This window comes from Sapajus apella, unplaced genomic scaffold (assembly GCF_009761245.1).
Source record: "Sapajus apella isolate SASKATOON/1434 unplaced genomic scaffold, GSC_monkey_1.0 scaffold1, whole genome shotgun sequence".
NCBI classification, from domain to species: domain Eukaryota; kingdom Metazoa; phylum Chordata; class Mammalia; order Primates; family Cebidae; genus Sapajus; species Sapajus apella.
In genome coordinates, this window is record NW_022436941.1 from 59,351,965 (window position 1) to 59,364,570 (window position 12,606).

The 12,606-nt window shown below is 37.2% G+C and overlaps 1 protein-coding gene across 5 annotated transcripts in view; it reads right to left on the reverse strand.

Annotated features, from left to right (window-relative positions):
- The window catches only part of MSH3 (mutS homolog 3), a 219,485-nt gene that overhangs the window by 103,234 nt on the left and 103,645 nt on the right, over nucleotides 1-12,606 (reverse strand). For all 5 annotated transcript variants that reach the window (XM_032277167.1, XM_032277143.1, XM_032277151.1 and 2 more), the window contains one exon: nucleotides 6,165-6,297. In XM_032277167.1, the coding sequence (XP_032133058.1) occupies nucleotides 6,165-6,297 (133 nt within the window). The remainder of the gene's footprint in view (nucleotides 1-6,164; nucleotides 6,298-12,606) is intronic.

A 12,606-nucleotide genomic window follows, 5' to 3' on the forward strand; every position in this document is an offset into this window, starting at 1 on the left:
GTTAAATACTATGTAATATTTTAAAGGCATAAAGAAAATAATTTTAGCCAGGGAAAACAAAGCCAATTCTTGTTCAGTATTTTTTCATTTTAAAATACATAAACCATATGGCAAAAATATGTTAGACAAGCTAAAAAAAATGTGAAGAATAATATCTGTAAGACATAACAGACACAGAGCAAAATTCTCCCAAATATAACGGGCTCTGCAAATTGACACGAAAAAGATGAATAATCCAAAGAATAATGGCTAAACAAACTGAATGTGCAGCTCATAGAAAGAGAATAGCCAGTAGGTACATGATTATCTTCATACATAACTAAAGACAAGCAAATTAAAAATACAGGATAGCATTTTTCACTTATCAGAATGTCAAAGATTTAAAAGCTTCACAATAACTATGTAACAGGATGCAAAAAAAAATTATATACTATTAGCAGAGGACTAATCTTTTTGAGAAACAACTGGCATGTCTTCATAATAAAAAAATGCATATAACTCTTTGAATAAGCAGCACTTTAAATAATTTATCTAAAAGCAGACTTTAACAAATAGTGAAAAATATGTGTCTGAATATTCATAGTAGCACGGCTTATATTAAAAAGATGAATAAGAAATAAATATCCATCAATTGGGATATTAGGAAAAACACATGCAATGTAATACTATGAAACAGCTAAAATAATTAAGATGTTTGTATCAGCACAGAACTCTGTAATTTCAACACATAATGAATATACATAGTATGTTTACATCATATACCACACATGTATATATTTTTATGTATTTACATGGTAACACTTTCTTTGTGATTTTTTAAATGAGATGCATTATTCAATATAAATAAAAAATATAAATATCAATAAATATTTTAGGAGCTAACACATGTGACTTACTCTGGTTACCTCTGGGTATTAGGTATGGAAGGGTGGCAGAGGGAAACTTTTTACCCATTATTTTATACCCTTGTATACTACTGTAGTATTTTTTTTCTTTTTTTTAACATGAACATAAATAATTTTTACATTATAGCTTCTGATAAACAGAGTGGGTTAAACACATGCATCTAATTTCTCTCCATCTTGAAACGACAGTTAAGAGATTATTTAAAAAGGCATAAAACCACACTAGAAAAGTGGACAACAGCAACAATACGTTAGAAGCTATAAAGTAAACAGATAAATAGTAATTGATTTAAAAGACTCAAGGTACCTGAGTTTTAAACTGTCCTTAAGGAAAACTGAGACACAGTTTACATCAAGAATCCAAAAAGATGTGTTACCAGTTCCGACTGTGCCCTGCTAGAGAACTTCTAAACATATTAATATCTTCCATGAAACAGAAGATATTACAACCATGAAACAAGATGCTGCCTTTAAAAAGAGAAAACATTTGGAGAACAAGAAAACAAAAATTCTTGGAAATTAAAGTATAACAGTAGAAATGAAAAATTCAACAGAAGAGGTAGTAAAGATAATAAAGTCAGCTAAAACTTAGAATTTTATACCCATCCAAACTACCAATCAAATGTGAAGGTAGTAACAACAATTAAAAAAAAAAACACACACACTTCCAGACATGAATGTTTTAAAAGATTTACTTCCAACATGTCTTCTCAGAAAGGTTCCAGGGGATATACTCCATCAAAATGAAGGAATAAACTAAGAGGAAGACATAGAACGTAGAAAACAAAAAATTCAACTCAAGAGAAGTAAAGGGAATCAAAGATAGTACTGTACAACAGATATGAGGACAACCAGTCCATAATGAATCAAGTCAGAAGGCTCTAGAAGACAATTCAAGAAAATAAAACTGATACAATATTGGCTGAAAAGAAATGTCTTGAGATGAGAAAACAATTTAAGGGTAAAGTAATAAGGCATATAATAAGTAGTATAGATGAAATAGATTAAGGTTAAAAACATATTCAAAAAGGTAATTATTAACCACAAAGGGTTAAATAAATCATACAAAAAAATAAGAAGTTAGGTCCAACTGAGCAAATGTGTGTTCTAAGTGTATCATGAGGCAACTTTTCTCCAGAAAAACCTCCTCCCCATCCCACACAGGAAGCTGGACTGTGTACATAAATGTGAAACCCGGAAGCTTTCTGGCCACTAGTCAATTAGTAATACCTCTTAACAAAAAGCAAAGGACTAAACATAAATATTTTCAATATAATTTTGAATATTATCCTCTTGTAATTATTGTAATCTCAAGAAAGGGATTAATTTTACAAGCTGAGATACAATGTAAAGTCAGCAACAGAAGCAGGGTGAAAACCAGTAATGCTCTATAATCACATGGAAAGCTGGAGGTAGCAAGTTGTTCTCAAGTTTCTTAAGTAAAAGAACTCAGAAGCTGTAAGAAAGCTGAGGATGGGTAAATGGCTGCTCCTGGAGTCACTCTCCAGGAGTTCAGTCCTTCTTCTCTCAGCAGCTGTCTCACTGGGAGAGCTTGAGCACACTCACAAGTGTGGAGGCAGGGCCTTATAGGACACAGGATGGGAAGGGCCCCAGCCTAAGTGCCACACTGAACATGCGGCTTTGGGCTTATTCCTGCCTGGCTAAAAGTGATTCTCACGTAGAAAATTCTGAAAACACTCTCCTCAACATTTGCTAACTGCGATTATCCTTTAAATGTATTCACCAACCTTGGCAGTTACTTAACACTTTCTTACAAAATAGTTCTTGAGCAAAGTTACTTTCTGTGACTAGCAATATTTATAAGATTTGAATTTGATGTTTTGCCATCAAAAGAAATGTTTATTTTAGGCTAGGCACGGTGGCTCACGCCTGTAATCCCACTACACTGGGAGGCCAAGGCGGGAGGATCTCTTGAGCACAGAAGTTAGAGACAGGCAAGGCAACATGGCCAGGCCTTATCTCTACAAATAATAATAATAATAATAATAATAATAAACTAGCTGGGCATGGTGGCATGTGCCTGTTGTCCCAGCTACTCAGGAGACTGGAGGCTGAAGCTGCAGTAGGCTGTGGTCCACCACTGCAGGTGCACCACTGCTGGAGCACCACTGCACTCTGGCCTGGACAACACAGTAAAATCCTGTCTCAAAAAAGAAGAAGAAGAAGAAATGTTTACTTTATGTCAGAATCAGCTCACTTGAGATCCTCTATCATTATCACCATAAAACACCGATTGGTATACATTCCAGGACACTTTCCACATAAGCATACAGTCTATGCTGACCACTTCCAACAACATCCAGTGTTCCTTCTCATTTTATGAATTTCACATAATTGGCACAATCTGTACCCAGGACATAACTCACTATGTGGTGTACATAGTAGAAACTTATTTAGAGTAATCTAATGATAAAGAACAGACATATGTTTGATGATGCATTCCTAGAGCCAGCCAACTTATCTATACAACATTGGTTTAAAGCATTCAGCTTTCCTGAAGTTGGTTTGTTACCAGATCATTTCTACTCTTCACCCTTCAATCTACTCTTTGGGCACATTCTTGCGTAAACGAAACACTAAAACAGCAACAAGGAATGGCTTCCAAGTGAGTCATAAGTTCCCTTAGTAAAATAAATTTTGAAATTCCAAAATAAGTCATTCTTGCACTGCATACTGGTCACTTTTTAAATGAATTAGATTCTGACTTTAGTAGAGTTTTGAAACTTTTATAAATACACAAACCCTGTGCGATACAAACATCATAGCCCCATGGACTGATGCTGCCATCTTGATGCCATGGACACTTTGACTTAGCGCATTTGAGCAGACATTGAAAGATTTTCAGCTTTGCTTCTGTTTTCTCTTAAGAAAAACAAAAATCTCTGACATCTGTCAGTGAATCCTTTCAAACAATTAAGGCAAAGTGCCTGGAGATCTGCTGTTTAAAGGAGGTTAATGTGTACCAATTTTCAGGCTCCGAGCCAAGGATACAAAACAACAAATGGTTTGGCACTCACTACGCAACTTCAAAAAGGTCTACTCTAAAAATTGTGACTATCAGCACAGCTTCTGCTATTGCCAGCAAAACAACATGGTGTACCCAATAATGATGCAATAGGCTCCCTTGACCCCATAACCAACGCATACATCTTTCTTCCCAGGATGAATATTCCCAATTCTGGCATGTACATTGTTTTCAAAGTTAGCTGAAGCATGTAAAACAGTTACATAAGTCCTCTTGGGCACCTCAAGTATTCTTAGAAGCAGTACTTATCATGCTAGTGAAATTCTGTAGGGGGGAAAATGGAAACACTAATGAAAAATTGGTCACAACTAAAATTTAGACATATAGCCTGAGGGCGGTGGCTCACACCTGTAATCTCAGCACTTTGGGAGGTCAAGGCGGGTGGATCACCTGAGGTCAGGAGTTCAAGACCAGCCTGGCCAACATGGTGAAATCCCCATCTCTACTAAAAATATGAAAACTAACCAGGTGTAGTGGCAGGTGCCTGAAATTCCAGCTACTTGGGAAGCTGAGACAGAAAAATCGCTTGAACCTGTGAGGTGGAGGCTGCAGTGAGCCAAGACTGTGCCACTACAATCCAGCCTGGGTGACAAGAGTGAAACTCCATCTCAATAAAATAAAATAAAAAAATAAAATTTAAACATATGAAAACTGTTCTATAGTAAAAGTATTAAATTGGCAAGGAGTTAACATTTGAAGGAAAAATAAAAGTTGCCTTTGAAAAGTGGCAACCAGAAAAAAAAATGCCAGTCAAGATAACTACCTCAAACATGACAGTATCCAAAAGACACAGCCACTGAAAACACAGTCAAGAATCCTTGGTCTATACACAGATTCTGTTACTAGCAAATTACTAAGCCTCTCAGCATCATCATATTAGCCAAGGTAATTCAAGTGGTTGCAGCAATATATACATTTTGTTTTTTTTTTTTTTTTGAGACAGAGTCTCGCTCCTTTGCCAGGCTGGAGTGCAATGGCACGATCTTGGCTCCTGCAACCTCCGCCTCCTGGGTTCAAGCAATTCTCCTGCCTCAGCCTCCTGAGGAGCTGGGACTACAGGCGTGTGCCACCATGCCCTGCTAATTTTTGTATTTTTAGTAGAGACAGGGTTTCACCATGTTGGCCAGGATGGTCTCGATCTCTTGACCTCGTGACCGGCCTCGGCCTCCCAAAGTGCTGGGATTACAGGTGTGAGCCACCGCGCCCGGTAATATATACATATTTATTTGAGACAGAGTTTTGCTCTGTCACCCAGGCTGGAGTGCAATGGCATGATCTCGGCTCACTGCAACCTCCGCCTCCTGGGTTCAAGTGATTCTCCTGCCTCAGCCCCCAGAGTAGCTGGGATTACAGCTGCCCACCACCACACCCAGCTAATTTTTTGTATTTTTAGTAGAGATGGGGTTTCACCAAGTTGGCCAGGCTGGTCTTGAACTCCTGACCTCAGGTGATCCACCCACCTTGGACTCCAAAAGTGCTGGCATTACAGGCATGAGGCACCATGCCTGGCCATACACATTACATGTATTTCATATATACTATATATATATATACAAACACATTTATAGCATTAGATATAATTTCCCATTACTCAGAAGGTAATAAAAATAGTAACTTCTCAATGTCATAAAGTTTTGACAAGGAACAAATAGTATAAGGTATGTAAGAGTTTCTAGTGTTTATCATATAAAAATATTAATAATTTTTTTTTAATTTTAGGCATATTTTGAAGATAACCTAAATTATTTCCCTAACAGTGGAAAATGACTCGTTTTTGCTATGACTCAAACTGTAAAGCTGAAGTGCTTACCTTCAATATCCAAGCTTGTTTGCATACTAATTACCACAACAGATGTTATACCAGCAGATTTTTCCTTAGTTTAAGTCAAATAATAAGTTGTTCTAACATCAAAAGAGATAATGTATTTCTTTTCTAAAATAACAATTCTACATAAATTTCCAATTTTGATAACAGTCTGTACTTTCAGGATAAAACAGGAGAATATCCTGTATTATAACAGAAGGGCCTCTGTGTTAATGTAGTTAATACAGATGAGAAAACTTTACTTTTTAGAATGGAAAAATTGGAATAACTCTAATTTGTACTATTAACATTTCTGAAGATTCAGCTACTCTCGGAAGTTTTCCTTTAATATGAAGCGTCCTCAAGCTGAAGAACACTGTCAGCTTTAATAGATTTCTATCACACTTACTTTTTTGTGATAAATGCTACAGAGTCCTCTCTCTATGTCAGGCAATTTATGTAGATGATTTTCTATCTGACCAAACACGCTAGATTCTGAATGGAGAACTTCAGATACAGCATCAAGTCGGGCATTTATTTCCCTGTGAGAAAAGAGTAATAGCAATTATCAGATACGTTAGGACTTCAGAATGCAGACATTTCCCACCATTTCCCACTCTAATGCCCAGGACTATGACACAGCCACTTACTAGGCACAAAGGAAACTCCTTCATATTGAGGCTGTCAGGTGGGAAGGGCTTCCTGGCAAAACTCCAAGGGGGTGGAGCCATAGAAGTTCATGCCTTTGGCAACAGGGAGGAGCCTGGCCCCTCCTCCTCCTGAGTGGAACCTGGGATTACAGTCTGAGGTGGGAAGCGTACTGGTAGGATTCTCGCTCTGTCTTGGCAGAGGGTCCCTGTTTCCCTTTTTATTCCTTTTTGCCCAATAAATTCCATTTTTCTCCTCCTTCAAATTGTCTGCGAGTCTAATTTTAAATGGCTATGTGACAAGGACCACCTTCCCTCAACCCCGCTGTCTTTAGCTGAACTAAGGAAAAAGTCCTACAACAATATATCTGGTCCTTCGATGCCTCTTATTATTATCTGAATCAAACAGCTGGTATCGTACAAGGAAATTCACCAGCTGGGTTTGACAAAGACAGGCTCACCAGGCAAACACACAGACTACATTTCCCAGTCTTCCCTGCAGTTAAGTATGGCCATTTACCTGAGTTATGAAGCATGGGTGGGAATGAAGTAAGCCACCTCTAGTCCCGACCCATAAAAACTTCCTGAATGAGCTTTCACATTCGCCTAACTCCCTTTGCCAGCTAGGCAAGCCTGTGAGTCTCATGGTGACTCCATCAGCCTGAGTCCATAGTGGAGCAGAAAATCCACCTTTCCCCATCTGCTACTAATTGAACTTAGATTAGCAAGAAATAAACTTCTAATGTATTTAAACCACTTAGATGGTGAATTTGTTTGTTTGCTGATAGCTTTCATTACCTTGGCTAATATAATAGATCAACAACGACCAACAAGACTACTTAGTGGTGGTGGTAATGGCTGAACTGATCAACTGTTTGAATGAAATGGAATTAGACATACTGACCCTGACCAAAGATTGAGGAGTAGCAACAGACAGTGCAGAGAATGTGACATTCAGATACGTATGAGATTAGGGTTGCAGGATTTTCCCAACGGCTACACCTCAAGTGATGAGCCAACTTAAAATGGAAACCTGATGGACTAAATGTATCCTAAATGAGATGTGGTCCATGAAGTACCTATAAACATCAAAGGCCCACACTAGGTATAATGGCCACACATAGTATTAAAAACTAAGATAAGTAAACATGTCTGGTGAGTAGTAGGCTCTCAGTAAGGATTTGAAGTGTTTGTAAATGAATGAATGAATAAATAAGGAAGTGGATGAAAGAATGAACTGATGTTTGGCGGGGGAAAGGAGGCATTAACCACTGAATAAACAGGACTGTCTCTCAAAATTCTGTTGACACACACAGAATATGAAGAGCAAATCTGAGGTGAAGAGCAAATTTGATATGAAGAGCAAATCTGAGATCAGGCTCCTGCCTAGATTACAATTAAACTGAGGACTTTCCAATTAGTTGAGTGCTTTTGTCTTTATTATCCTTGTAACTACCTGTGAGATCATGCATTTTCATAATACAGAGCTTCTATACTAACTTCAGGCCTCCTTTTTGTTCCCATTTTTCTCTGGCTCATACTCTTGTATGCAGAAAGACCATTTGTTAGTACGACGTAGGAGAACAAGACAGAACTTTGTACACACAAAGGCTGGCTCTTCCATTCTCAGCAGGGTGGCCTCTGTAATCCATCTACCTCTCTCTAACTCTCCTGCCACTACTATAGTCTAAGTCAAAATCATATGGAAACAGCCTCCTAACTTTCCTCCCCACTTCTGTCCCTTTTTCCAATTCATTCTCCACACTACAGCCCAAGTGGATTTCCTAAAGCCCAAATCTGTTCATGTCACACCTCTGCTTTAAGCTCACCCGTGACTTGCCATTCATCTTAGGTCCAAATCCAGAATCTTTAATTGTCTTACAAAACAACTGATGCCTGTTTACTCTAGGGTCTCCCTTAAGATCATGTGTCACTCTCTTCCTCCTACTCTTAAGTTCCAGTCAGACTGCATATCTTTCAATGACTTAGTTACTCCAAGCTCTCTGACATGGAGGCTTTCTCATTTGCTGCTCACTTTGCCTAGAAGATTCTTTTCTTCTTCCCTACTGCCCATCAGCTACACTCCGTTTGGTGAACTCATACCCACTCTTCCCCTGAAAGGCCTTTACAGGCTCACTAGACCACACTTAATCCCTTTACCATCATTTCCCATGCTATCGTCTTTTTTCATAATGGTAATCATAATCGTATTTCTTCTTCAATTGGAATTTACTACTTCACTGTTTTTCCTCTAAGGCTGTAAATTCAGTGAGGACAGCAGTCATTTCTTATCCCTACATTTCAGGATAACAATTTGTGCTCAGTAAACAGTTATTCAATTCAATTTCATTCTGAAGACTACATATAAAATAAATCAAGATGAGCTGGAAAAACTAATTTTCTTTGCAAGGGATTGTTGTGATAAAATAAACCAATGTTTTACTCTAACATTTGCCCAAAATGCTACACAAATATAAAGTTTTACTTTAATAACTCACTCCTGCATAAATGAAAGATGACACCAATTGAAATAGACTAAGTTGATGCTACAGATGGTTTGAGGACTGATAAAATAATGCCATCTGTGAACGTATAAGACAGCCTACACACATAGCTACTGTCTCAAAAATTAAAGGTTTTCTGAGATACAGAAAGATACAAGCAAAAGAGTTTAATAAAAATCTAAGTCATATTTATGAAGTCTACCAGAAGGTTTTTTTAATAGATAAAAAACTATAAATTTCTTAGAGACTTGAAAGGTTATGCCAAGTTGATTTGGAATCTGGGAAAACATAAAAAAAAAAAGGTGGGGGGGTTATTCTAGCCTAGTGTCAACACAGGCAAAAGCAGCATTTTCACTATCAATCAGTTTGGTTTTAACCCAACTTTCTTTAAGGACTACCTCAGAGGTTAACAATTTGGGCTCAGAACTCAGGTGGCCTTGATTGAAATCCAGACTCTGCCATTTACCAATTATTTAGCCTTGCCCTAGTTTCTCTATCTATAAAATGAGAAGAACAATGGGCCCCAACTCTTGGTGTTAGTACAAGAATTCCATGAAATAATACCGGCACTTAACACAGTACCTGCTACATCATGACAACCACCCAGAAATGTTAACTGTTACCACATTGTTACAAATGTTGTTTAGTAGACACCACAAAGAACAGTATGGAAGAGGAATAAAGAGCACCCGAAATATGAGCTCAGAAATAACTATGTGTAGACAAACCTCAGGGCACATATATGTAAACAGATATTTTGTGCAAAATGGACAACAAGTGGGAATTATACAAGGAAAGCTAGTACTGGGATCTTGAGTACTAAACCTGACAAGTAGTAATGATCTGAAGTACTCCCTCTTCTGAGACTGGACAGTAGGTTGCATTGTGAAAGCACCTTATAACTATTAATAATTATGGAGGTCCAAATGGGCAGGGAGAGAGTGAAAGGTATATGGCACTGTTTACCACCAATTTCTCATCACTGGGTTAGCTATAATTCCATCTTTATCTGCTATACGAAGATCAGAATGGAAATGAGTAAGAATGACTATGCTTTTAAATTTTAAATAATTCACATACAGTAGAATTGTTCTTTAATGTGCAGTAACAAGACCTTTCAAATAATTGTAATAAAACAGTATGTCAGGGCACAGAATAGAGAATTATTATTTTAGGGCAATTAATGACAGTGATGGGGTGAAAGCAACAGGAAACAAAACTGGAAGAAGCATCGTCAACTGGATGATGATAAAGATACTATTCCAAGATGCCCAATAGTATTCTATGGGTGATATGACAATATTATACAACTTAAATAACTGAAGAAAGGCACTTGAGTCATTTCATTCCATATACCAAACAAACAAAAAGACAAGGTCCTGGGGAGGAAAAGATTCATCTTTACTACCAAAGACCCAAGGACTAAATGTGAGTGTCACTGGAGTCCTTCACATTTGAAGATGAACGAGGTGCGAACATGAGTAACTACTGTGTGTGGCTGTCACTCAGAAACAATGAGTGTGACCTACAGCTATTGTCAGTGGTGGAGTCCGTACCAACTGGTTGCTACTGTGAAAATGCCTCTACAATTCAAACTTAAGGTTATTTTGTACAATTAGATATATTGAAGAAGATCTAGTACTTGATAGTTCAACAGTGTGACTACAGCCAACAATTTATTGTACATTTAAAAGTAACTAAAAGTGTATAATGGGAACATTTGTAACACAAAGAAATGATAAATGCTTGAGGTGATGGATATCCCATTTACTCTGATGTGATTCTTATATATTGTAAGCCTGCATCAAAATCTCTCACATACCCTTAATATACATACTTACTCTGTACCCACGAACATAAAATATTTTTTAAAAAGTTATCTGGTGGTGGGTGGGGAGCTGAAATACAAACTGCTGGGGGTGTATTTTTTGTTTGGTTTGGTTTTATTGAAAAGTTTGGTTTTAATGACAATGACACAAAACAAGTAAACCAAATTTAGACATTAACACGCTGGTCATGTGAAATGGCTAAACGAACTGCCTAAATAACTTTGTCTCAGAAACATGAACCATAGGCCCTTTCCTAGGATCTAAGCATCATTAGATTTATCTAACTTCACCTTTCACATACACCCTTCATTCTTACGTTCAATGAACAATTACTGAGTGCTTACAAAGTACTAACTATACAAAGTGGTAGACATTAGGGCTATAATTGTTAACAAGAGAGCTTTGCTAGTCTACAAAGAATTTATACTCTAGTGATGAATAGTAAAACTTTTAAAAAAGTATTAATAATAACAATATAATAAGATTATAACTGGGATATGATCTAAGTACAATGAGAACACAGGCCAGGGCATCTCACAAACAAATGCAGTTTTAAGATCAGGGGGGATTTCCTGGGGTTAGCTACTGAGTAAAAGATTAGCTAGTGTCTACAAAAGATTAGTGGAAAATGGAAGGTGAAGGTTTGAAAATGTGACCACAGGAGTGGGATCCAAGGCTAATAGTTTGGATGCACATAAGAACAGTGGCAGGAATACTAGAGGAAAGCTACTTCAAAAATCCAGGGAAGCAACACTGAAGACCTGACATTGTATAGAGAATATGGGAATGGAGAGAAACATGCAGTGTTAAGAAATATTGAGGTAAAATGAACAGTTGTGGCTAGACAAAGGACGGAAACAAATGAATATGTTGGGTAATGAGATGTACCATGCCAAGCTTGTTCAACTCGCAGCCTGCAGGCTACAAGCAGCCCAGGATGGCTTTGAATGAATGCAGCCCAACGCAAATTCGGAAACCTTCTTAAAACATTATGAAATTCTTTTCTGATTTTTCTTAAGCTCATCAGCTATCATTAACGTGAATGTATTTTATGTGCGGTCCAAGACAATTCTTCTTCCAACATGGCCCAGGGAAGCCAAAAGATTGGATACTCCTGCCCTATGCCATCCACAAATATCATGCTCAAAGCTGTACAGATTATGAAGAAGCATTACTTTGTTTATACAATTATATCCTAAAAGAGATACTTTGAATATTTACATTGCTGCAAAGAGTAAATCATACATTAAGCTTTAAAAGATTTTTATCATCCCTGTTCCAATAAGGCAACATTTTGCCAAAAAAGTACAATTCACTCTCTTTAAAATATTAAATAGAAAATTTTTCTGACTTCATTATCACTTTAGACACAAACCTGAGCCTTTGAAAAAAAAGCATTAATATGAATTCTACTTGTGGCAATGGTGGCAAAAAAAATTTCCAGACCATCCTTCCACTCAGGACAATTTTAAAAGCCAAATGAAACATAAAACCATGTTTACAAAAACATTAAAGAACAAAATGGTAACTCAAGACTATATGAAAATCTAAAGGAAAGTGAGAACCCAGATAAATAATCTAGCAGTCAAAGTTGGTTTTGTACTAAAGGGACATGCCAGAAAAATCAGCCGTGAAATGAGCTGGCCTCAGAGTAAGGATGAACTCGATATCTTGTTTAGTGTTATTTAGATGGACTGCAACATCTTAAGCATCGTACTTGAATTAAGATGGTTCCAGACCAGTAATGCCACCAGAAACCTTACAGAAGGAAAGAAAAATCATCTCTGGGAGAAGGCATCTTCATCCTAGCCCTCTCATTATTTCTAGAAATAAATTTCCAAATAACATAAGCAGTACATAAACAATGGTAA